Source organism: Podarcis melisellensis (assembly GCF_964234715.1).
Source record: "Podarcis melisellensis genome assembly, chromosome: 13".
Classification (NCBI taxonomy): domain Eukaryota; kingdom Metazoa; phylum Chordata; class Lepidosauria; order Squamata; family Lacertidae; genus Podarcis; species Podarcis melisellensis.
Window position 1 is genome coordinate 12,122,651 of NC_138545.1, and position 27,867 is coordinate 12,150,517.

Consider the following 27,867-nt stretch of genomic DNA (forward strand, 5'->3'; position numbering starts at 1 on the left):
TCGACAGCTGCATATCTCAAATCTAGAAGAAAACGGTATTAAAATAATTATGTGCACTGTTTAATTATCCAGGTAATTTATTTATTTGCAGCATGGTGACAAAGCTCTACCAGCATATCCTAGCCTTGGTGTTCGCTGTTGAAGAGATCAATGAGAATCACAATATCTTGCCCAATGTCACACTCGGGTTCCATTTCTATGACAGCTATTGTGACTCAAAGATGACCTACTGCAACACTCAGGATCTGATCTTTAACTCTCATAACTTTGTACCCAACTACAAATGTGGCATCCAGGAAAATGTAATAGGAGTCATCGGGGGACTAAGCTATGAGACCTCCTCAAACATGGCAGACATTTTAGGTCTTTACAAGATTCCACAGGTAGGATTTGAGTATCCAAACAATGGAAATTTCTCCCTTTCATGTTGAAATTTGATTATTCATCTGCAATAATTTGACTGTTTGGTCATTTTTCCTTCAGAATTTTGGTGGGGCCTCCTTCTTGAGAAAAGAATGCCTTTTCAAACCAAAACCTCAGGTTACGTCAGATGCAATCCCCATTGTATTTCTTTGGTGTTTCATTAGGTGGTAGTAATATACTTATGAATTCCACTGCATACTTTTGGTGTTACTGTCAGGCTACTGTATGAGTTACTAACTTCCTCACACCCAGATCTTTTTCATGAGTGACCTTAGGTTTTCAGAGGGGCAAGAGTGCCTTGATTGTTGATTGTCTAAAGTAATCAGCACCACTAGGATATTAATTCTTTCCATAAGTGGCTTAGCGAAAACAACTTTGTAGACAAATTAGGTCAGCCAGACCAAATTAGAACACAGGTCAGAGGTTCCCATCACTAACCCTGAGATATTAGAGAGTATGTGACAAGGTTTTAAACAATATGATGAATGCCTCTTTCCATGCTGAAATGCCCTCTTCTTCCTTTTTTCTTCTTCCTTTTCAGATTTCATATGGTTCATTTCAACCAGAATTGAATGATCAGTTGAGGTTCTCTTCTTTTTATCGCATGGTCCCCAATGAAGCCCTTCAGTATCAAGGGATTGTTGAGTTACTTGTGTATTTCAGATGGAAATGGGTAGGTCTGATGGCTATAGATGATGAAGGCGGAGAACATTTTTTGCAGACCATAGAGCCAATGCTTCTGCAGAATAAAATCTGTTCAGCATTCATACGTCGAATTGGTACCAATTTGCATACCTATTTTACTGAACGTAAAGTAGTCTCAGAAACACAGGGGCTTTTCCCAGCTTTTGCGGTAAGCAAAGCTGATACAGTTATTATATATGGAGAAACTTCTTCTATTTCATGGTTACCATATGCTATAGAAGGAACTAGAATACTTCAAGTAATGCATCCTGAATATCAGGAGAAGGTATCTGCAGCAAAAGTGTGGATTACAACAGCCCAAATTGAATTCACATTCTCTAAGCTTCACAATTTGTTTTATGCTGAAATGCGAGAGCTTCATGGTGCTCTGTCCTTTGCAATTCACTCAAATGATCTGCCTGGCTTCCAAGAATTTCTTCAGAATGTACGTCCTTCCTGGGCAAATGAAGATGGTTTTATCCGTACTTTCTGGGAGCAAGCATTCAAGTGTAGATTTCCAAACGCTATGGAGCAAATAGACGACACATACACATGTACAGGAGAGGAGATGCTGGAGAGCCTTCCTGCCCCTTATTTTGCAATGAGTATGACTGGCCACAGCTACAGTATCTACACCGCTGCATATGCTCTGGCACATGCCTTACATATCAGGTACTCATCCAGAGCCAACTACAGAACAATTGAGACCAGTGGCCGGCCATCTCCTCAGACTGTTGAACCTTGGAAGGTAAAGTTTCTTGTGGCAGACTGTTCAGTTTGCATGCAATACTGAATTCTCACCTATTACTATTGATGCCTTTGTATATGGCATATTGGCATTAAAATGAGCAAATTTTGGAATTTGTCACCTCAAGAGTTAATGCATATAATGTAGATTTTTTTGTTCAAATAATGTCTAGAATGTATTTGAAGAAAATAGACTCTCTGGGGTAGCACATTCAAAAACCTGAATTTCCACTAATTCTGCGATTTGCCACTCTCTTCCCATATCTGCTACCAAAAGCGGTTGTGATTTCATATTTTAATAATATTACAATGCTTTTTGGACTTTAAAACTCTCTCTCCCTTTCTCTCTCTAGCTCCACTCATTCCTTCAGAGGATGTCATTCAACAACAGTGCTGGAGATGAAATTACGTTTAACAAACATGGGGAATTAGTAGGTGGATTTGACATTAGAAACTTGGTGACTTTCCCAAATAGATCCTACATCAGGTTCAAAGTGGGGAAGCTGGATCCTCAGGCTCGTCCAGGCAAAGAGTTTTCCATTTATGAGGACAGAATCAAATGGCACTGGAACTTGACTCAGGTAGGGAAAGAGCCACACTGCCTCTCAAGTATCAATATTCATGATCATACAATAAAATGAGATGTCTATAGATGTACAGTGGCGGAGAAAGGGTGTCATCCCTGAGGGGGGTGACATCGCCCCCTGGGATGCACCCCCGTGCACTGGTAGCCCCGCCCCCACATGCACAGCCGCTCCGGGTGCTGGAGCCCCTAGCTCTGCCACTGTAGATGTAACAAAGAAAAGGGCAGAATTGATTAATATATTGCATACATTTGAAATTCACTGAGAAACTGTATTGAGTTGACAAATAGATAAAAGTGTGTTAAAGAAACTGAGGAATGCAGCAATGTCATCTTGCATTGAAGACTGAGGGGGCCTGACGTTGCAAGCATGCAAGGCGCACGTGTGATGTCACACGTGCGGCATGCAATGAGTGCTTGTGACTTGAGCCAGCGTGGTATAGTGGTTAAGAGCGGTGGACTCGTAATCTGGGGAACCGGGTTCGCGTCTCCGCTCCTCCACATGCAGCTTCTGGGTGACCTTGGGCCAGTCACACTTCTCTGAAGTCTCTCAGCCCCACTCACCTCACAGAGTGTTTGTTGTGGGGGAGGAAGGGAAAAGGAGAATGTTAGCCACTTTGAGACTCCTTCGGGTAGTGATAAAGGGGATATCTAATCCAAACTCTTCTTCTTCTTCTTCTACTTGGCACGGTTGGGAGCAGGCCGCACCAAGCACCCTGTGCCACACAGTAGGGAGAAGGCCGGGTGCTGTGTGCCCCACGCTGAGTCCAGAGCCCCCCGCCCTGTGCTGTTGCGAGCCTGTTGGCCGACTCCAAATTAGTCAGGGTTTCAGCTAGTGACTCAGATACCTTAGAGTCCAGGCTAGCTAGGCTTCTATCCTCTTGATCCCCTTATTGAAGTCTCACAACCAGGCTTCTAGGTCAGTCTTCACCACTTGCTGCTGTTGATCTAGCAAACCCATTGAGAGGACTTCATTTCAGCAAACTGCTGCTCCATCTGTTGCTAGCTTTGCTGATTTATTTGTTCCAGGTGTGTTCCCATTCCTCCCTCCATGTAGAATCAGGACTCTTTGCTCACAGGCTCTTCTCCAGAAACACAAATCTAGATTGTAACACCAGTGTTACATGCCACCCCAATGTCTGAGCGGTGTGAGATTCTAGGGGTTCCAGGGGTGGTGTTTCCTTTGGAAATGCGGCACAGCAGAGACTATGGTGTCTTCAAGAGATATGGTTTACTTACCCATATATACAACCTGAACCTTCAGTGAAATCAAACATTGCTCTGAAATATTTCTCTGGCTCTCTCCATTCTGCTGCTTTACTTCTAGGTCAAATCATTGCTCCAAACTCTGTACTCTAAACTCTGGTTTTATCTGTTGAGGGAGAAAACCCCACCCATTTGCCACCTTGCGCCAAGCCCCTTAATCCTGCTTAATGGTTCATCATCCAGGCTATCACCACACCAGGAGGCTGGCCTGGCAATTCCAAGACTTAGAAACCTTGATTAAATTCTAACACTTGTTGGATCCAGGGATTAGAGGGGTCTGGCACCTACCTTAACACCCCAAACTCATAACAATATCAACAATTTCTAACCTCTTCAAAATAATATATGGAGCAGAGACAATTGCCTTTTAATACAGAAATTAAAATTTCTATTACATTCATTTTTAATATAACCAGTCAACACAGCCAATAAAAGTTTTAAGGTTTTCTTATTGATTGCAAGGTTTTCTTTTACAGTCCTTTCAAATGTGAAATAATTATTTTGAAAGCATATGCTAATAAACTTTAAATTGTGAGTTAACAATCAACATTCAAATGGCTTGCTACATCCTGCTTTAGCTATTGCATTAAATTATTTCACATCTGTATTATTTTTATTAATGTTATATCCTGAAACATTCATATGGAAGGGAGAAATTCTAACTATGGATAGCTAGTGAAATTAACACTTTATTAAGTTTAGAAATATCTAGTTCAAGTCATTCTGTCTCAGGCATGGAAAAACTTTCGTACTTTAAATGTTGCTGAACTACAACTCCTATCATCCCTGGCCATCAGTCATAACTGCTGAGGCTGTTAGGAGTTGCAGTTCAGCAACATCTGGAGGGTAAAAAGTTTGCCACACCTGTTCTTGGTAGTGACATTAGATCAGATGTTTTACAAGTTGTACTATTTGCTGGGCTAAGTGTAGGTACAATGGGGACGCGGGTGGCACTGTGGTCTAAACCACTGAGCCTCTTGGGCTTGCCAATTCAAATCCCAGTGATGGGGTGAGTTCCCGTTGCTCTGTCCCAACTTCTGCCAACCTAGCAGTTCGAAAGTACGCCAGTGCAAGTAGATAAATACCATTCTTTTCTGTGTATAAGACTATGGTTTTTTTTACTCTAAAATAATGCTCAAAATCTGGGCTCATCTTATACACGAATAGTATCTCCCCCCATTTTTTTTTTATTCGGAGTCCACCAAAATAATGGGGAATTTTATACATGGGGGCATCTTATAGACGGAAAAATATGGTAGGTGCCGCTGTGGTGGGAAGGGAAACAGTGTTTCTGTGTGCTCTGGCTTCCATCACGGTGTCCCGTTGCGCCAGAAGTTGTTTAGTCATGCTGGCCACATGACCTGGAAAGCTGTCTGTGGACAAATGCTGTCTCCCTCGGTCTGAAAGTGAGATGAGCGCTACAACCCCATAGTCGCCTTTGACTGGACTTAACCATCCCGGGGTCCTTTAACTTTACCTTACCTAGGTAGGTACTACAATATTCCAATCATCATGTGAGTCCTTTATTTGTGTGCCCATTACATAGAGGTCTGGAGGGTGACAACATGAGAACAGGTGTTTACTGTAGTGGCTCCCGATTTGTGGAATTCAGTCCCCAGGGAGGCTCGCCCGACACAATTTTTATATACATTTGGGTGCCAAATAAAAACATTCCCCTTTAACCAAGCTTTTGGCAATAGCTTTTGGCAATGATCCATGGCCTTTTAAAGTGTGTGCATAGGAAGATAAGTATCCAATAAATTTAATAATATAATATAATAAATATTATAATAATATAATATAATATAATATAATATAATATAATATAATAATAATCTTCTTTAGAGTTCAAGATGCCTGATCTAGTAGGTATTTCATCCAGTGATTCTGGCACCTGTTCTCTTCTGCATATTTTATTCCACGTCATTTGCACTTTCATTTACTGGTGCTTTTTACTGATATAAATTCAATTTCCTGAACATTTTCTTAATAATAAATTTCCCTTTGGATAGGTACCACCTCTTTCACTATGTAATGACAACTGCCATCCTGGCTACCATAAGAAAAAAAAAGAGGGGGAGAAATCTTGCTGTTATGATTGTGCTCCATGTCCAGATGGGATGTTTTCAAATGAGATTGGTAGGACTTGTCATATAAATATATATCAAAGAATACATTCCTCCCCCTCAAAGTAAGCTGTGGGCTATCTTCAAATAATGGTATAATCAGTCCTCCCCCCCCAAAAAAAAATGTTATGGGGTACTTTCATTTTCCTACACATAGTGAAATACTGCCCCTCAAGGAGGCCAAACTTAGATTCCCAAAATGTTTAGGGGTATGTGTACCCCTGCATCCCCCCCGAAAAAAGCACTGGGTATAATATATAGTTTTCGTTATTTGCATACAAAAGTTTTATGAGTAGTTCTTGTTAAACATCTTGAGTAAAAAATACGTAGAAACCCAGGTGAAACATTTTCGCACCAGCAAATTCCTAGATAACTGATGTGATGATTGCAAGATCTGTTGTCTGCAAAATGTAAAAGAACGTTTCATTAGTACTATTTGTTTTGGGGTTGTTGTTTTTTTTGTTATTATGAAAAAGTTGTGGAAAAACCCTTTTAAATGCAAAGGATCATTTTTAGGCATCTGTTGTGAGCTTCTCTAAGGAAGTCCTTAAAGCCCCCAAAATTCCACACCCCCAATTTGGATTCATCTGGTGGATCTCTATCTCCTTAGAAATGTAGAGACATAGAGGTCTTTCACATAGAGATCCCAAGCAAGTTCCCTTTAGAAAGCATGGTTTCAATTCTTTGCATCCATGTTAGGTGGGCTTCTGCTAAGACAGCTATGATGAGAACAATTTCCCATGCATTTAAATTGTTGTTCCTTTTCTCTCTAGACATGGAAACTTGTGTCCCTTGTCCAGATGACCAATATCCAAACAAAGGAAAGGATCAATGCATTCCTAAGATTCCAAACTTCCTGGCTACTGATGACACTTTGGCTATTGTTCTAAATTTCTCTGCAGTTTTGTTAGCATTGATTACGGTGCTGGTGTTTGGCATCTTCATCAAATACCAGGACACTGCCATAGTCAAGGCCAACAACAGAAGCCTCACCTACATTCTCCTCATCTCCCTTCTCTTGTGTTTCCTGTGCTCCTTGATGTTCCTCGGAAGGCCTAATGTGGTAAACTGCCTTCTCCGACAAACTGCTTTTGGTATAATCTTCTCTGTCGCCCTCTCTAGCATCTTGGCCAAAACCATCTCTGTGGTTTTGGCATTCATGGCTACCAAACCAGGATCCAGGATGAGGACATGGTTAGGACAAAGGCTGACTTATTCCATTGTCCTTTCCTGCTCCAAAATTCAAATAGGGATCTGTACTCTGTGGCTGGCAACCTCTGCACCATTCCCAGATATGGACACATACTCGATGACTGAAGAAATTATATTGCTATGTAATGAAGGCTCAAGCATCATGTTTTATTGTGTCTTGGGCTACATGGGCTTCCTAGCCATTGTCAGCTTCACTGTAGCTTTCCTAGCCAGGAAGTTGCCCGACAGTTTTAATGAAGCCAAGTTCATCACTTTCAGTATGTTGGTCTTTTGCAGCGTTTGGCTCTCCTTTGTTCCTACATACCTGAGCACAAGTGGAAAATACATGGTGGCTGTGGAGATCTTCTCCATCTTGACTTCCAGTGCTGGGCTACTGTGTTGCATATTTTTCCCTAAATGCTACATCATTTTACTGAAGCCTGAGTTGAACAACAAAGATCAACTTATCCGAAGAAAGCTATAAATAATAGAAGGGTTTATGCTTCCAATTTTTTTCTTGGTATTCTACACATAATCATCAGAGATGTGTAAATAAATAGGGACTAATTACAACAGTTTTTGTTCTGTGGTTTTGCATAGGGATTTTAAAAAGAAAGAAAGAAAACCCATGAAAATAGATGCAATTCTCACCAAGAGGCTAAAATGTTAACAGGATATGCAATTCAGTGCAAGTAATATATATGAACTCTTTGTTCCTTGATTGGCCAATAAGTTGAAAACAGGAATAGAAAACATGTATATTACTGTGGCAGAGCTTTTCAGGAAATTACAGTTGATGTTAGAGCTCTGGTATAAACAGAATAAAACTAGAAGACTAGAAGCTGCAATGTTGTAACCATGAGACGAGTTGAAGTGTCTTTATTTCTAACCAGTGGCTCAAGATTCTGCCCACACCAACATTAAGTTACAGTATGTTCCTATTCACACAATGTGGATAGGTAAGTGCTTGATGTTTCCTCAATATGCTATGATTTTTTTTAAAAAAATCTGCTTAATTTTATTGATTGGTTTTACGGATAGTAGTGCCCTGTTGTGACCTGCCCTTTGTTTTGTGATGAAAGTCAATAAACTAGTAAATAAATTGGGAACTCATATCGACTGCGTTGAATTGAATGTGTTTCTTGCTGTCTCTTTCCATTGGTTTGTTATTTACCCCTTCCCAAAAACCTCACAACCTTACTCAGTGCAGGGAATTGGCTGGGCTACTAAGTAAGTTACAGAAGTTAAAGGCTGTTAGCAGAGGGAGAGCCAGACAATAAAGACATCCGATTGGAGCTCCATTGCAAGGTGCAGACTGCAGTGGTCATAGATGACAGTCTACTGTCTATAATAGATTCTGCAGCATTCTTCAAATCCCATTATACTTCTTACTTTTAGTAATAAATTAAAATAGTAGTATTTGAAATGGTCTATTCTACAAGAAGAGAATTTCTGTTTGAAACCTTTGTCACATTTAGTGGGACCTGTGTTAAGCTTCCCAAGCTTCATTTAATTGTTCATTTATTGCTTTCAAAACATTTGTCGACCTGCCCCATACTGCAACAGGCAAGTTGTGACAAAACAATAACCCCCACCCCCAGGGGGAAACTTGAAGTTCCCTTCCAACTCTATGATGCAACAAATATGTTTTATTCAAAGAAACCATATTTCCAACAGGCAAGAACGTTGCAGAAGTTATTATTCCCCCTGCAATTATCTAAATTAGTATAATCAATTGAATTGACCAAAGCTCCAGTGGCTTCACAGAAGACAGAAGGGGAAAACATTCAGCTGGAAAGTCTGAAATGATTATAAGTTCCCCAGTGTTCCATAGACAGCTAAGATTAGGGAATAGAGAGAGTTAAGGCTGTGTCATTTTGACCAGTTTCTCTCTTACTTTGTAAAGCTCACATTTCAAATTGATGTAGTTTAATTGGCATTCAAGGTATGCTTTAGTGATATTGTTGAGGTTAAAGTTAAGGTGGGTAGGATTCCCTTTGAGTAGTGTGTTGGCAGAGTCAGCTGCTAATAAAGTCATCTTGCTCAAATGAGGTCATAGTTGTAATGATATGGTAAACTGAGAGACGTGGGAGATTTCATGTGTGGACGGAAGGTTACTATTAGGATGGTGATTTTTCTCTTTCTGCTTCCAAACATGGTGTGCAAAGTGCATAGTATTAGCTGCAGCAGAAAGAAACCTGTACGTGTTCTACATGAGTGGTATGAGCCAGGCGATCTTCTCATTGGTGGGATGACAGAGCTTATACATTACGCCATCCCTGGATTGTCATTCAAAAAGCAACCTTCCCCAGTACTGATTGAAGAACCTCTGTAAGGAATTGTTTCCTTCTATAAAACTGCAGTGTGTGTGTGTGTGTGGTGTTTTATGTTTCTATCAGTGGCGTAGCGTGGGGGTGCGGGGGGCCCGGCCGCACCGGGCGCAACATCTGGGGGTTAGGGTTAGGGGGTGCAAATCCACGGGTTAGGGGGCGCAAATCCACGGGTTAGGGGGTGCAAATTACTTGCCTTGCCCCGGGTGCTGACAACCCATGCTACGCCACTGGTTTCTATAGTTGACTGCCTCTTTGAATTCATGTTCCCATCATTTCTTTGAAAAAGACTACACACGGTTCCCATTATCTGCCTGTGCTCTGTGTAAATTCACTTATTTGAATGTAAAGAATTATGTCCAAACTTCTCTATACACTCTGCAGATTCAGATATCTAAACAGCCAGCACTTGCCCCCTTCCTTCCTTCCTTGCTTGTTTGTTCTTTGCTGGTTGACGGCAGCCATTTTCAGGCAGAAAACCATGCAGGGAGGGAGGGAGCAAGATCAGATGAATGACAGAGCAGGAGAGATCTGACAAATCACTTCTCTCTTTGTCTCTCTTTTGCTGGTTGACTGCAGTCTTTTCAGGAGGAAACCATGTGGGGGGACATGGGGTCTGATAAATCCAAGATTATAAATGTTCCCATAGGAATCAATTTCATGCTTTGATTCCTGAATGGCTTTCTAGCTAGACATACCAAGATATGTAAAGATAAATGCATAGGGTGAAAATCAATGCACATTCCCACTTGTGCAATGCAGCTTTCTCCTTCTCTCATTTGAATTACTCTCAAAATCTTTTCTAGAAGGTTGGAGAACCATTCAGAACAATTTTTGAAGTGACAGTCCATGAGCGGGATTCCAATCTCACTGTGTTGGAAAACCCACATTGATTTCATTTCACACCGTATCTTTATTTGACATCTCCAACACTACATGAAGAATGTAAATTTTAATAATAGTAATAACAATAATAATAATAATAATCACAACAAATGGAAATACTGGATCATAGATATGAATTAATTAAAGCATCCTTCAAAGAAGCAGGGTTTGTTTGGTTTTTTGAATGATTTATGCTATAAAACAACTTACTAAAGAAATCAATACTACAAACCATTAGACACAATTGTTCTGTCTGTGTCTGCATACAGGGAACAGCTATAAGGAAGTGTTCCAGGACATGCTTTCCATGTAAAGGGTTGCAGTTTAAATTATTGGCATTCACTGGTAGGGCTGACAAAGACTTGCATGCTACAACATGAAAGTAAACGATATAAAAATGCTGAGCTAGATGGACTTAGTAGAAGGCAGTTCCCTGCATTCCGTTCTATTTCCACTCAAAACTGGGTTTCAAATTTTTAAAAGGAAGGTGCTGAAGGTACACAGACAAGTATGAAATTGATGCATTTTTAGGAGATTTCAGAAATCTGGTGCCCATTGCTGAAATTGTCTAGAGTTAAAAAAGAATGGATGTAATGAGTACAGTGAAATTCAAGGAAATATTTCATATCCTCTATGTAGATTGTTCTACCGTCTATATATTCTGAGTTACAATAACTCTGATCTGGTTGAATGGAACTCCAAAAACAGAATTATATCATGCACAAGTCTAATAACCATGACATAGCTTTTTTTCTTGCCAATGGGATTTAGCTAATGACTAACTTTCCTGGCTGTGCCCACTCTTTATAGCTGGGCACTTTCAGCTCTTAGATCTAGTTGAAAACAGCGTTAAAATAATTTACTTTAATTTTCCAATGAAATTGCAAGTCCCTTCATTTGCAGAGTGGTGACAAAGTTCTACCAGCATATCCTAGCCTTGGTGTTCGCTGTTGAAGAGATCAATGAGAATCCCAATATCTTGCTCAATGTCACTCTGGGGTTCCACATCCATGAGAGCTACTGGGACCCAAAGATGACCTACCGCAACACTCAGGATCTGATCTTTAACTCACATAACTTTGTGCCCAACTACAAATGTGGTATCCACGAAAATGTAATAGGAGTCATCGGGGGACTGAGCGCTGAGACCTCCTCAACAATGGCAGATATCTTAGGTCTTTACAAGATTCCACAGGTAGAATTTGATTATCCAAACAATGGGAATTTCCAATTTTCATGTCAGAATTTGGTGACACAAGAAGTGAAATCTGTATTTTTTCTTGTTATTATCCTGTCATCTGGCACAATGAAGTGGGTGGCCTATACAGAACATAGTAATATTCTATCTATATCTATCTATCTATATCTATATCTATATCTATCTATCTATCTATCTATCTATCTATCTATCTATCTATCTATCTATCATCTATCTATCTATCATCATCTATCTATCATCTATCATCTATCTATCTATATCATCTATCTATCTATCTATCTATCTATCTATCTATCTATCTATCTATCTAATCTATCTATCATCTATCTATCTATCTGTCTATCTGTCATCTATCATCTGTATCTATCTATCTGTCTATCATCTATCTATCATCTATTTTTCTATCTATCATCTATCATCTATCAATCTATCTAATTGTACTTGGAGAATGACAGCTCCTGGCTGTGACTTTGTGAGGTATATATGTAAGCGTTGGCTGTCCGGGCTTTCCAATGAGATGCATGATGATTTCGCAGTCTGGTTCTCTTTCCTGCAGAATTTTGGTTGGGTTTCTTTTTTGGAGAGAATGCATTTTAAAAATGAAACTTTAGGCAAAGTCAGATGAAAGCCATACTGCATTTCTTTGGTGTTATATTTGGTAATAATTTATTGTTGGGGAGTAGATTCATGCTTCAGTTCTGGAGAGACCAACTAGGGATGTAAGCTTCCTTGAGGTTTCTTCTCCATTGATTCAGTTTGACACTTGACTGGCACACTTATGAATTTTACTGCACATTTTTGGTGTTACTGTCAGCCTATTGTTATTAATTCTCTCACTCACAGAAACCCCTGGTTCATGCAGCTGGGGCATTCCTTTGTTGATCATCCTCTTCCTTGTATAGCATATTTCATTTATGAAAGATAGCATTGCTGATGCTCTTTCATGGAACCCGACAGAGACGTTTTGCCTGCTGATCTCACAGGCCAGAACCCAGGCAAATGTGATTTCACCAGCAGTGTGGGAATTGGAGACTTCAGTCCAAGAAGGCTGTGTTACTTGCATCCAGCACTTGTGTATGCTACATATCAAAATGCAATGAGTTTTATGGTCAGCTGTTACAATCTGTATCAATGGGTAAGAGTGTCGAGTTTTGCATTGAATGCGGGAAATGGTAGTCATTCTGTCTTTCTGTTTCATGCTCCTATTCCTACATGCTTTTTTTGAAGGGGGGATTTCAGCTTGGAAAGATGGATATGTGCCAAGGTTTTAAATAATATACTGAACTCCTCCTCCAACATTGAAATGGTGCACTTTTGTTTGTTCGTTCGTTTTAGATTTCATATGGTTCATTTCAACCAGAATTGAATGATCAGTTGAGGTTCTCTTCTTTTTATCGCATGGTCCCCAATGAAGCCCTTCAGTTTCAAGGGATTGTTGAGTTACTTGTGTATTTCAGATGGAAATGGGTAGGTCTGATGGCTGTAGATGATGAAGCCGGAGAACTTTTTTTGCAGACCATAGAGCCAATGCTTCTGCAGAATAAAATCTGTTCAGCATTCATACGTCGAATTCGTAAAAATTTGCATAATTTCCTTGATCCAGGAAAAGTAGTCGTAGAAACACAGGCATTGTTGCCAGCTTTTGCGCTAAGCAAGGCTGATGTGATTATTATATATGGAGAAACCTCTTCTATTTCATGGTTGCCATATGCTATAGCAGGAACTATAATGTTTCAAAAAACATATCCTGAATATCCGGAGAATGTATCTGCAGCAAAAGTGTGGATTACAACAGCCCAAATTGAATTCACATCATGTGCCATGCTAAAGATATTTAATATGGATATGGAAGGGCTTCATGGTGCTCTAACCTTTGCAATTCACTCAAGTCATCCGGGAGGCTTTAAAGAGCTTCTTCAGAATGTACATCCTTCTTGGAAAAAGAAAGATGGTTTTATCAAGGAATTTTGGAAACAAGCATTCAGCTGTAAATTTCCAAAAGATATTGAGCCAATATACATCACAAATATATGTACTGGTGAAGAGATGCTGGAGAGCCTTCCTGCACCTTATTTTGCAATGAGTATGACTGGCCACAGCTACGCTATCTATAATGCTGTCCATTCTCTGGCACATGCCTTACATATCACATACTCATCCAGAGCCAACTACAGAATAACTGAGGCCGGGAGCCGACCATATCCTTGGAATGTGGAAACATGGAAGGTAATACTCCCTTTTGTAAAGTGTCCAGTTTACATGCAGTTATTGCTCTGGTGTCTCCCCTTCTGGGATGCCATTGGGAGCCAAGGACTGCACCCGCTTGAAAGCAGCAGATAGATAATGGAAGGACCCTCAAAGAGAGTCCGGGAATTGAAGCAACCCCAGGTTGGGAGAATGGCAGAAGAAAGGAAAGTTCCCAGGAGAGACCTAGGAGACTCTGCCATTGTCTCTGGGTGACTGAGATGAAGCGCTACTTCAGGTACAGAGAATGGAACCTTTGAATGGTGACTCCCAGCCTATGAAATGCTCTTCCCATGGAACACACCTGGCATTACTGGCTCCCTTTAGGCACCAGGAAAAATGTTTCTTCCCAGTCAGGTTTTGTATGCATAACTTGAAGAGTTTTGGATGTGCTCCATTTCAGCTTTGCACTGCTTTTAGTTTTTGTACTATATTGTAAGCTGCTTTTTGTAAAACCCAAGTGACCTATAATTCAATAAATAATAACTGGATCGTATCTATATGCCTGGTAACACTTACAAAGAATTGTAGCAGATGAGTAAAGCAGGGCTTACTCTTTCAGAAACCATGCAGATTCTGATTAAGCGAATCAGTCTGTAATCTCCAGGGTTTCCCTGGATCCCTTTTTCAAAACGTTGGTGTTATATTGACCTATCCTCAAGCATGGAGCCTGATCTTAGGGAGAAGTTACATATTTTAATTAGCAGTTCAGCAAATACATAGTTGAGCTCTTAAATAACTCAGGTAGATGCCATCCAGGACAGGCAATTTGTCAATTTTTATTTTGTCAATAAGGCCTTGGACTTATTTCAGGTCAACACTATTCCCCTCAGTTCCTCAAACGTACTTCCTGCAGAGGGCAGCTCAGGCACAGGGATTTGCCCCATGTCTTCAACTGTGAAGATTGATGGGAAAAATCATTCAGTTTCCCTGAAAACTCCTTATCTTCTTTTAATACACGTTTGACTCATTTGTCATCCAAGAGTCCTAGCACCTCCTTAGCAAGATTCTTGCTACTCAACTATATTAATAATGTGTTGCTGCTGCTCATTATGTTTTTAGCAATGTGCACAGTGCACTTATCGCCTGCTTGCATTTATTTTACCAAACTTTTGTTCCTTTTCCCCTGCTCATTTCAAAAGGAATTCACTTTTCTACAGAAAACCTTCTTGCTTCAAGAAATAGCAATAGTCTGAGTTTTCTCCTCTAACACATTTAAATCCTGCATTTACACTTATTTGATGATTTACCACTCTCTTCCCATATCTGCTACCAAAAGAGGATTACACTTTGTTGTGACTTCCTCACAACAGAGAAAAAGCATGCAAATCTATCTAGGAAAGCTGCTTGAATAACTTTAATGATAATATTAAAATTCTTTATAGATTTTTAATCTCTCTCTTTCTCTTTCTAGCTCCACTGTTTCCTTCAGAGGAGAGAATACAAGCACCTCCTTAGCCAAATTCTTGCTACACAACTATTTAAATAATGTTTTACTGCTGCTCTTTATGATTTTAGCAATGGGCACAATGAAATGTTTTTCAGCTTATCTTATTGCTGACTTGCATTTATCTTACCCTAGCTTGTGTTCCTTTCCCCTCCTCATTTCAACAAGAATCATGTTCTCTAGAGGAAGACTTGCCTCCAATAGTGGTAATAGTCTTAGTTTTCCTCCCTAAATATATTGGGCAGCACATTCAAATCCTGAATTTCCACTGGTTTGATTTTTTTGACACTCTCTTCCCATATCTGCTACCCAAAGCTGTTGTGATCTCATATTCTAATGCATTTTTGACTTTAAAACTCTCTCTCTCTCTCTCTCTCTCTCTCTCTCTCTCTCTCTCTCTCTCTCTCTCTCTCTCCTCCCTCCCTCCCTCCCTCCCTTTCTCTCTCTAGCTCCACTCATCCCTTCAGATGATGTCATTCAACAACAGTGCTGGAGATGAAATTGCATTTAACAAACATGGAGAATTAATAGGTGGATTTGATATTAGAAACTTGGTGACCTTCCCAAATGGATCCTACATCAGGGTCAAAGTGGGGAAGCTGGATCCTCAGGCTCCTCCGGGCAAAGAGTTTTCCATTAATGAGGACAGAATCAAATGGCACTGGAACTTGACTCAGGTAGGGAAAGAGCCACACTGCCTCTCAAGTAGCAACATTCATGATCAAACAATAAGATGGCTAACCAGTAATACCAGGAATACCATCAAATATACTTTGCCAAACCCCAGTAAGCTTGTGACATGCCCGCTATAAATGTATAAAGGTTTCCCCATAAATGTAGAAGGTTGTAGCTCCACCATCAAAGGGATGGTGTTGAAAAGGTGATGCACAAAAGCTCAGCTGGAGTTCAGTGCTAGAAAAACGCTACCTTCAGCAACGCCTCCTGGACTATGGCCACGATGGTGTTTATAGGAAGCTTAAGCCATATTTTAACCCAGACATCTCATTCCTGGCACAATCCATTTGCATTTAACATCTTTGAGTTAATCCTGGGGGGAAATACATAAGACGACTGGAACCCTTCAAGTTTTAAGCAGATTGGATACAATGATGTTTAAAAGTCATTATAGAAAGCAGACCAGTCCCTTCCCCAAAGAAATGTTCTGTTCCGTAATAGTTGAAATCAGAGGCCCTGCTGCTAGACTTGTCATTGAAATCAGTTAGACATCACATAACTTATAAAACTCCCCCAGAACCGAGCTTGTCTGAATCTTGTTAGAGGCCTCCTTAGCATGACAGTGTAGAACTGGCAAGTCCCTGGCGGGGGCCTCCAACTATCTTAACTCTCCAAGGCCTGGGGCAAATGCACCCAGCTGCCCCTTCTTTGCATGAATAAAAATGTTTCAATTAGATCCTCTGGAGCAGAAGAATATGCAATGCCTTTATTATGCCCTTTCATTGCCAGGCATAATAAAAGCTTTGAATATTCTTCTGCTCCAGAGTATCTAATTGAAATACTTTTATTCATGTTTCTGCTGTTTTTAGAATATTAACCTTCTGGTTATTGGAATTATTTGAAACCAAATCCTCATACAGAACACTAATAATAATACATAATAAATGTGTGTATCGGCTTTGTACATATATGAAATTGTGAGGTGAATCAGGGTGATCTAGGGTGCAATCCTAACAATTGGAACTGTCCCAATTATTATTCTTAATTGATTAATGCTTCATATTTATCCATCCCTTCAGCACCTTTACCTGCATCGCATCATGATATAATATTTATTTAGGATGTTGATTTCCACTCCTACTCTGTGGTTTTTGAAATGTCATAATTAATATCCTAGCTGTTGCCCCATTCCACAGATAGCCTGCCAACAGTGTGTTATTTCTTCAAAATAATATATGGGATTGATACAATTAAATTTTAAAACAGAAATAAAAATATCTTCTGTTATGTTCATTTTTAATTCAGGTAGGTAGCTGTGTTGGTCTGATGCAAATAAATAAATAAATAAATAAATAAATAAATAAATAAATAAATATTGTCCAGTAGCACCTTAGAGACCAACTAAGTTAGTTCTGGGTATAAGTTTCATGTGCATGTACACTTTTTCAGATACACTGAAACAGAAGTCACCAGGCCCTTATATATAGTAGGAGGGTGGGTAGTAGGAGATGGGTGATTTACTCAATGGGTATGGTAAACCTATTGACGACTGTTAGTGATAGGAAAAAGCATGGGATAGTATGTACTGTAGATGACCAATAATAGCTTTAGCATATGTAATGAGACAAGAATCCAATATCTCTATTCAGACCAAGTCTCTCCATAGTTTTCAGTTTAGTAATAAGTTGTAATTCAGCAACTTCTCATTCAAGTCTATTTCTGAAATTCTTTTGTAATAAGACAGCTGCTTTGAGATCCTGTATTGAATGTCCTGGGAGACTGAATTTTTCTCCTACTGGCTTCTCTGTCTTCTGATTTCTGATGTCAGATTTATGTCCATTTATCTTTGGTGTAGGGTTTCATTTTTAATGTAACTATACTATGCAGTCAATAGATGTTTTAAGGTCTTTTCAAATGACCTTCTTTTACAGGCTCTTCAAATTTGGAATGATTAGCTTGAAAATCCTTTTCTCTGAGTGTTTAATAAATAAATACCAAGATACTTTATAGGCGAGCTACCAATGAATATTCAAATAGATTGTTATCTTTTCATTTAGTTCTTCCATTAAATTAATTCCCTTTATTGATTTTGTGTCCTATATAAGAGAACCATCCTAACTATGCTAAGCCAGCTAAGTTCAGGTTAGATGTAATTCTTTTTCAGCTAATGCATACCTTTGGCCCTTCAGATGGGAAACTTTGCTTGATAGGAATGCTAATTCAACAGAATATGGAGGGTCATAGGGTCTCTAAACTAGTTAATGGCATTACATCAGATAACATGTTTGAGTGCAGAAATTCTAACTTTAGTTTAAGATGCCTGACATAATCAGTATTTCATCCAGTGAAACTTGCACCTGTGCTCATATGGATATGCTATTCCATATCATTTACACTCCTATTTACTGGTGATTCATACTGATTTAAGATCAATTTCCCAGGCATTTTCTTAATAATAACCTTTCCCTTTGGATAGGTGCCACCTCCTTCAGTATGTAATGACCACTGCCATCCTGGTTACCGGAAGTTTAAAAAGGAGGGGGAGAAATTTTGCTGTTATGATTGTGCTCCATGTCCAGATGGGATGTTTTCTGATGAGATTGGTAGGATTTACTGTTTTGTAAGTTAGCTGTTATTAACTTCAGGTGCCCCCCCTTCAAATCATGGCATAATATATGGTTCTTATTGTTTATATAGATAAGCTTTATGGAAAGATCTTGTTAATATTATTTGAACTTTTAATATAATAGAAACACAGGTAAAAAATATTTCTGAGTAACACTGATGTAATAATGGCATGATCCATGGTCTGAAAAATGTGGAAGAACATTCCATTAATATTGTTCATTATTTTTAGTCAGTGTGAAAAAAATACTTTTAAAGCAGACCTGTTATGAGATTCTTCAATGAAGTATTGAGAGCTCCCAAGCAATAATACATTGTACTCACATTTACTAGTGTATTTGTGTCTCCTTAGAAATATTGAAAAGGATGTGGGTGGTGCTGTGTTCTAAACCACTGAGCCTCTTGGGCTTGCCAATCAGAAGGTCGGCGGTTCGAATCCCTGCAATGGGGTGAGCTCAGTCCTAGCTCCTGCTAACCTAGCAGTTTGAAAGCATTCCAAAGTGCAAGTAGATAAATAGGTACCTCTCTGGCGGGAAGGTAAACACCGTTTCCGTGCACTGCTCTGGTTGTGCTAGAAGCAGCTTAGTCATGACCCAGGAAAAACTGTCTGCGAACAAACGCTGGCTCCCTCAGCCTGTAAAGCGAGATGAGCGCTACAGCCCCAGAGACATCTGCGACTGGACTTCACTGTCAGGGGCCCTTTACCTTTACCTTGTTAGAAATAGAGAGACCTAGACATTGTACTCATAGTCCTTTCAAACAATATAGTTTCTGGCTCACCACTGCTCAGTTTCCAGAAAAGCACATCCTAAATAAGTCTCCAATTCCTCATTCTGTCCCTTCCTTTCTACATCTTTCACTGTTCCACACATTGGTTATGAATGTTCCCATAAACCATTCGCCCAATACCTCTTTCCTTTTTGTTAATCTCCTTTGGTCCACCCCCAGCATCTATCCTTATCTCTGCCTTTGTCACACATTCCAGCATGTTCAACTTCTCTTCTAGGTGGTGCATACGGGAGAAGAAAACCTAGAGGACCTTTCATTAATAATAATTAATATTTATTATTTTTGCTCATGTTGCAAAATTATCTAGCTTCCCCGATATTGGATATCATTTGCACTGAATCTCTTTTTACTGCACAGCAGTTATTATTCTAAGACGGGGAGAAGGGGGGTCAAGAGTGAGTACACAATACACACACACACACATTTGTTTGATTGCTGGCATTCCTTTTTTGGGAGCCAATAGTTCAGAAGGTTTTGTAACCCATGGTGAATCTATGTTAGGTGGACTCGAAAAAGCTTGAGAACAATTTTCATTGAATTAAATTTCTTCCCCTCCCCAGATATGGAAACTTGTGTCTCTTGTCCAAATGATCACTATCCAAACAAAGATCGGGATCGATGCATTCCTAAGATTCCAAACTTCCTGGCTTTTGATGACACTTTGGGCATTGTTCTAATTTCCTTTGCGCTTTTGTTGTCTCTGGCCACAGTTCTGGTGCTTGTCATCTTCATTAAATGCCGGAACACTGCCATAGTCAAGGCCAACAACAGAAGCCTCACCTACATTCTTCTCATCTCCCTCCTCTTGTGTTTCCTCTGCTCTTTGTTGTTTCTTGGAAAGCCTAATGGGGTGACCTGTCTTCTGCGACAAACTGCTTTTGGTATTGTCTTCTCTGTAGCCCTTTCTAGCATCTTGGCCAAAACCATCTCTGTGGTTTTGGCATTCATGGCTACTAAACCAGGATCCAGGATGAGGAAATGGATTGGTAAACGCTTGGCTTATTCCGTAGTCATCTCCTCCTCTAGTACTCAAGTAGGGATTTGCATTCTGTGGTTGGGAACCTTTCCACCATTCCCAGATGTGGACACACCCTCAGGGACTGAAGAAATTATATTGCTATGTAATGAAGGCTCAAGCATCATGTTTTATTGTGTCTTGGGCTACATGGGCTTCCTAGCCATTGTCAGTTTCACTGTAGCTTTCCTTGCCAGGAAGTTGCCTGACAGTTTTAATGAAGCCAAGTTCATCACTTTCAGTATGTTGGTCTTTTGCAGCGTTTGGCTCTCTTTTGTTCCTACGTACCTGAGCACAAGAGGAAAATACATGGTGGCTGTGGAGATTTTCTCTATCTTGGCTTCCAGTGCAGGGTTACTAGGATGTATCTTTTCTCCTAAATGCTACATTATTGTTTTTAGGCCTGAGCTTAACAACAAAGAACAGATAATGCAGAGAAATAAATGAATAATAAATCTGGGTATTTTTCCCCTGCACAGGAAAATATAACATAGCTACAGAGAAACTGGTACTATGTGAAATAATGAAAGTATTTAAGCATTTATTATTATTGTAGGGTTGTTTTGAGATAAAAAAAAAATATTTTATTTTTATTGAAGTTATATTTCTTTGTGGGAGCCAGACTGAAGCAATTATCATAGGGTTGTTGTGAAATCATTACTTTTTATTTTAAGTGAAGTTATAATCCTATCAAAATAGAGTCTTCTTTGTGGGACCCAATCTGAAGCTCCAAAGTCTATTTCTGTAACATATGAAGAAAGAGTTCATGTTTTTATTTATATTTTGGGTAATCTATACTGAAATGTAAAATGTGTTAATAAATTGGGACTACTTGAAGGATCTAAATTTCTTCAGAATTTTGTGGTGTGAAATTGGCTTTTTTAAAAGAAAAGGAGATGCAAGTCTGATATATTCTCTCTCTCTCTCTCTCTCTCTCTCTCACACACACACACACACAATTTGTAAAGGAAATCTTTCTATTATTCAATACTTTATTGCCTGGGTATAATGAAATAATGCTGGTTTTATGTCATGATTTTCTGAATTTTATTAGTTGACATATATATCAAACATGAAATCAAGTCAGTTTTCAGTGCAAATCTTTTTTTTAATAAAAAAAATAATGTACAGTGGCAACTCGGGTTACAGACGCTTCAGGTTACAGCCTCTGCTAACCCAGAAATAGTACCTCGGGTTAAGAACTTTGCTTCAGGATGAGAACAGAAATTGTGCAGTGGCGGTACAGCGGCAGCGGGAGGCCCCATTAGCTAAAGTGGTACCTCAGGTAAAGAACAGTTTCAGTTTAAGAATAGACCTCCAGAATGAATTAAGTTCTTAACCCGAGGTACCACTGAATCAAAAAATATACCTTCTGTTGATATTTACGCAGAATGGTAGATCCCACCTGAGCCCTTTGTTTCACTTTCTTCATGGTGTTATGAGACTTTTGGGGGGAGGTGGTAGGCTGAATGCCCAGACTCCCTTCTAATTCTTGGACCCTGCTTCTAATTCCTGGGTCTGGCATGGATTCAATTGCTTGAATAGCCAAGCTAGGTTGGGAATTTCCTAGTTGATGAGCCACTACAAATGACAACGGGAAGTTATCAGACAAACAAGAAAGCCAAAGGGAGGGAACTGTTTGTGTCAGAGTTAGTTCAGAAGACAAAGACTTTTCATAGAATCATAAAAGTCCAACCCCCAGCAATGCAGTAATCTTAGCTAAAGCATCCGTGGCAGATGGCCATCCAACCTCTGTTTAAAAACCTCCAAGGAAGGAAAGTCCACCACCTCTCGTGGGAGTCTGTTCCACTGCCAAACACCTCTTACTATCAGAAAGTTTTTCCAAATGTTTAGCCAGAATCTCCTTTCTTGTAACTTGAAGCCATTGGTTTGAGTCTTACCCTTCAGAGCAGGATGAAACAAGCATGCTTCCTCTTCTGTGTGACAGCCCTTAACATACATATCTGGAGATGGCTATCTCATTCTCCTCTTTTCCAGGCTAAACATACCAAGCTCCTGGGTCTTACTCCCCTCCCCCTTTGAAGTTGGGGAGAATATTTGCCCACTTCCAATCTGTAGGGACCTCACCTGTTCTCCAAGAATTCTCAAAGATAATAGTCAAATGCTTTGAAATTACATCCGCAAGTTTCTTTAGTAACCTTGGATGTAGGTCATCAGGCCCTGTAGATTTGAATTCATTTAAAGTAGCTAGGTGTAATGGTTCTAGGGGTTGCTCGTGCGTAAATCGACACCACACCTGGCTAGGTTACCTGGGTGAACCCTTTCTGTCTGGACAGCCTCTCACCCGTGGCTGTCTCAATCGCTGGCAGAATCCGTCAGTGGGCGTTTCTTGAACTTCTTCCAGCAAAGAAGCTCTTTGATGCCTAGTCGCCGCCTACTCTCCCTGCGCGGAAGCCTTCTGCGCAGGGAGGGTGTGGGCAGCGGAGGACCTGTGCTCTCCCCGCTGGTCTCCAGCAAGGAGTCATGGAGCCACCTTGCCGATTCCCCCATCTGCCCCCCTTCTCCACTGGTGCTACGCTGAATGCCTTCCCCAGCAGATAGGCTGCTTCTCTCCCTCCCAGGACGCTCTCCTGAACCCCTCTGGAGCCCTCCCTCTCCCTCTGGCTCCGATGGCAGTTCCCTGACACTAGGTGTTCCCTCACTACCTCTTTTCCTATCTTGAGCTGGTGCTCCCTCCTTACATCATTTATTCTGTTATCACTAGGTTGGGCTTCACTTCCCTTTTGGGTGAAGAAAGAGGCAAAGTAGGTGTTGAGTAGCCTTTCCCATGTGGAGGACCTACCACTTGCTTGTTCTTCCTCTTCAGACATAGCCAAATAAACCTTTTATTTTATTTTTAACTTCTCTTGCAAACCCCAGCTTTAGCCAGTCCAGCTTTCCCCTTGCAATTGTTGGCTACTCATGTATTTTCCTCCTTTGTGATTTTCCCTTTATCCCCTTTCTTAAAGCAGAGTTGAGTTTAGAATAGTTTGGGCGTGATTTGAGCTAAGGAAAAAAGGTTGCAGTCTGGTAAAGGCAGCAGTCCGTAAAACACAGAAAGTTAGAGAGACAGAGTTATTGCTGAGGTCAGTTTGAATCCAAGGTTGCAGATATGGGAGAAACAAGACCCTACTAGGGTGGTTATGCTGTGAACCCCTCCATCATAGGCTCAGGTTGTACATATGTGTAAATAAACCATATATCACAAAGACACGATAGTCTCATCTGTGTCTCAATTTCCAAAAGGAAACAATAAACATGGGAAAACATGCCTAGAATTCTCTGGACTCTTGCACCACTCAGAGATTGGGGATGGCATGCAATACTATTCTTTTTTCCACTCCAAGCCTTCTATAACAAATTTAAATGCTGGGAAATGTTTCTTAATTTAACCAGGACATTGTCATCATCATATAGAGAGGAGCAATTTTGGTTTTCCTCAGTTTCTGTTTTCACAGTCTGTAATTTACATTTCCATACCAATTTGCATTCTTCTGACCCAAGTGGGCTCCCACCAAGTGTGCAAGGGTGCTCAATATCAGCCATGCCAACGGCCCAACCCATTTGGATATTCCAGAGCGCTGGTCATATCAGCCAGAAAAAAACCCCAGAGCCATCTGGAATCCCATTGGATCCATCAGCCTCTGTGAGTGGACCTTCCTCATAGATCCTCCACCTTTGCAGAAGTGGAAAGGTGCTGAAAGACCATGACAAGGAACTGGTGTCAATGTCCCCAACTTTCAGATCACCCTCTTCCTGCCCAGTTAAGAAAACTTTTGAGGTTAACTTGTGTCACTTACTTGTGGGGCTCAGCCTAAAAAGTTCCTAATGGGGAACTTGCACATGCAGCTGATTCCAATGGGACATCCCAGAGGTGTCAGTGCTGATGGGAGCTGAGAGGGAGCCTTGCTTGCCAGCAGGGGGGGGGGACCTCATATTTGCCTGATGTCAGGTATGTCAGTCTGTGCCATTAATTCTTCCATTGTTATATATTTCCTTTTGGGATGACCTTATGACCCAGAACAGAATGCCTGAATAATAATACCTACCTGTTTCTGGGATCAACTCATAAAATCTACAACTTGCTGAACAAATCGGGCAATTATTTTTTGTCATTCCATTTAGGTCTTATTTGTAGTATCTACTGCAACAGATTCTGTACCATATACAGAACATATGCAACTTTATGGTAATACATTAATCTTAGTCATGCTTATGTATTCTAATACAGACTCACATTCCCCCCCCCCATTTGTGACTGATTTGGTTTGGAATTTTTGCTCCCTCAGTTGTCATCAAGCAACAATTGGATGGGCAGCATTTATCCCCCAGACCTGATGTTACACATCCCTCTTCTTGGGACATTCAGGGGGTGTTATTGTATAATCTCCATGATACCTGATGAACATGCCTAGGAACCATTTATTACTCACAATTATTGCTCAGCTTGCATTTCCCTTCTCTCTCTCTCTCTCTCTCTCTCTCTCTCTCTCTCTCTCTCTCTCACACACACACACACACACACACACTCCACAGCAGAAATTTGTTTGGTCAGAAATCATGTCATAGTCAGATTGTGCACTTCTTAAGATTTGTGGCAAAAAGTGAACACACATAAATACTGCATGCAAAATATTATTTTATTTCTGAATATATTTAAAATCCTTAGATATATAATTTCAGCAAAAAGTTGTAAGTGTAGCACAGTTCCTGGTGGATGACCCAAGTATTTATTAATGTGTTCCTTTAAGGATCTTAAAATGACACCAGAAACTCTGCCATTATTCAATTATTTCTTCGTTTTAGCTGTTCCCTGTTGTTCAACTCAGGCCTCAAAATAATAATGTAGCATTTTGGAGAAAAGATGCAGCCTAGCAACCCAGCACTGGAGGCCAAGATGGAGAAGATTTCCACAGCTACCATGTATTTTCCCTTGGTGCTCAGGTAGGTTGGAACAAAAGATAGCCACACACTGCAAAAGACCAGCATGCTGAAAGTGATGAACTTGGCTTCATTGAAACTGTCTGGCAACTTTCTGGCTAGGAAAGCTACACTGAAACTGATGGTTGCCAAAAAGCCCATGTAGCCCAAGACACAGTAGAACATGGAGACTGACCCTTCATTACATTCCACAACGATTTCTCCAGACACTGAGTGCATGTCCTGACCTGGAAATGGGGGAGATGTGGCCAGCCAAACAGCACAAATGCCTAGCTGAGTAAGAGAACAGGAAAAGACAATTGAAAGTGCCAACCTTTTCCCCACCCATTTCCGGAAAATGCTTCCTGGTTTGGAGGCCATGAAAACTACAACCACTGTAATGGTTTTGGCCAAAACTGAAGAAATAGCAATGGAGAAGATGATGCCAAATGCTGTTTGTCGAAGCAGGCAGGTCACCTTATTGGGTTGTCCAATGAAGAGCAAAGAGCAGAGAAAGCAAAGAAGGAGAGCGATCAGGAGAATATAGGTAAGGCTTCGGTTGTTGGCTTTGACAATGGGAGTGTCCCTGTGCTTAATGAAGACTGCAAGTACCAGAGCTGTGACCAGGGAAAAGTATAGAGCCAGTGTTGCTAAAGAAATACCCAAATGTTCTTCAAAAGAGAGGAAGGTCTGGACTTTGGGGAGGCAGTGATCCTTTTCCTTATTTGGGTACTGATCTTCTGAGCAGCTGATACAAAAATCCATGTCTAATAGTGGAAGAAATATCATATTTAAAACTGATTTGTTTTCTGGAATAAGATACCCCTTTCAAACAGTTCCATATAACTCAATACTTGCAGCCACAAAAGACCCTAACCATATCAGACCCTAACTATACATTCTTTATAAAGCTGTATGATGGGAATTTAGAGCAGTGTGTAGAACATAACAGGTATTCCAAGTATATTTTCCCCTGGGCTTTTTAAATTTTAACATGCTGAGTGCTTTATTCCCCCCCCCCCCAACTTCATTCTATGTCTGTGTGATATTAGTTTTTTTTTTGCTGGTTTTAAATTGTCCAAACTGCTGTTCACCTTATTTTATGCTTATATTATGAGTTTAGGCTGTTTTTTTTTTGTTTTTTTTTTGCTAAACAAATTGCTTTTTTCCCAGAGGGGATTTTAAAATTGACAGAGAATGTATCGGTTACCTTAAAAAGATTCACCTCTTCCCTCCAATACTAAACATTATGTTTATCAGTCTGGAAGCGAAACAACAAAAACTGAAGCTGAGGGTTGTATCCAATGCTAGTCCTAAGCAGAGTAGATGTATTGAAATTCATGCACATGACTACATTATGTTCATCAACATCTTTAAGTGGATCTACTCCGAGTAGGATTTGGTTGGATACAGCCCTTAAGCAGTAGTTTCCACAATCTGCTAATCCCCACAGATATGCATAAATTTATTTATTTGTAAATTAAAAGCAAAATTCTAAACAAAAAAATGAAAAAAATAACCTGATGAGGCTCTGTGGACCTCATGATAGCATTTATAAGAAAGAAAGTTGGTGACACATCTGAAGAAGAAAGGAGGGAGGGAGGGAGGGAGAAAGAACTCTACTTGAGCCTCTCACACTGAACAGTATCTTGGAGGCAGTGATGTACCAATATTCATATGGTGTGAGGTTAAAAACTTCTACTCCCTATTCAGTATCAAGAGACTTCACAAGGGAAGAAAGGAGAAAATGTGCATTTTGCCTTTCTTGATCTCCAGAACCTTCATCACTTGCGCTTCACATAAAAGCATAGGAAGGTTTCCAGGAGATGGGAGGGAAAGCTGTGTTTCCCCATTTCTCATAATAAAGGTAAAGGGACCCCTGACCATTAGGTCCAGTCGTGGTCGACTCTGGGGTTGCGGCGCTCATCTCGCTTTATTGGCCGAGGGAGCACCATGGTGTACAGCTTCCAGGTCATGTGGCCAGCATGACTAAGCCACTTCTGGCAAACCAGAGCACCATACAGAAGTGCCATTTACCTCCCCGCTGGAGCGGTACCTATTTATCTACTTGCACTTTGACATTCTTTTGAACTGCTAGGTTGGCAGGAGAAGGGGCCGAGCAATGGGAGCTCACCCCGTCGCGGGGATTCAAACCGCCAACCTTCTGATCGGCAAGTCCTAGGCTCTGTGGTTTAACCCACGGCGCCACCCATGTCCCTATTTCTCATAATAGAAACCCAATAAAACAATTACAAGACTCAGTGGTTGAGCCATGATCAGGAGCACGCTGGGGGTATTCCATATAGATTGCCTTTCTTTTTTATCCAAATGACTGAGCAGAACCATTTAAGATAATTGGAGAATGCGTGATAAACACATTAGTTCATTTCTACTTCAGACAGCTACCAAGGAGGCAAAAAGCTCATCAAAGACAGGCATTGGTATATCTTTCAGATTATACAACTTGTCACAAGTCACACGTGATTGACTATTTGATCAGATCCATATTTCTTAATAATAAATCTCCTACCCTGCTGGTCTGAAATCTTCCCTTCTGGACACGAAGTGCAATCATAGCAACAAAATTTCTCCCCTTCTTTCTTTTTCTTGCTGGTACCAGGAGGACATTTTTCATTACACTGGGAGAAGGGACGTACCTGTTATTGAAGAAAGGAAAATGTTACCTTCAGCTGCATAG

The 27,867-nt window shown here is 40.3% G+C and overlaps 2 protein-coding genes across 2 annotated transcripts; both read left to right on the forward strand.

The window, feature by feature from the left end:
* Window positions 1-92: 92 nt before the first annotated feature.
* LOC309356024 (metabotropic glutamate receptor 4-like) lies at window positions 93-27,867 on the forward strand (the record flags this gene model as incomplete). Its single annotated transcript, XM_081887206.1, has 5 exons — window positions 93-383; window positions 965-1,096; window positions 2,208-2,435; window positions 15,595-15,822; window positions 27,790-27,867. 5 exons carry the CDS (start codon window positions 93-95, stop codon window positions 27,865-27,867), a joined length of 957 nt encoding a protein of 318 aa, XP_081743332.1.
* On the forward strand, window positions 19,797-20,696 carry LOC309356025 (vomeronasal type-2 receptor 26-like; the record flags this gene model as incomplete). Its single annotated transcript, XM_081887207.1, has 1 exon — window positions 19,797-20,696. The coding sequence occupies one exon, from the start codon at window positions 19,797-19,799 to the stop codon at window positions 20,694-20,696; it is 900 nt and encodes a 299-aa protein (XP_081743333.1).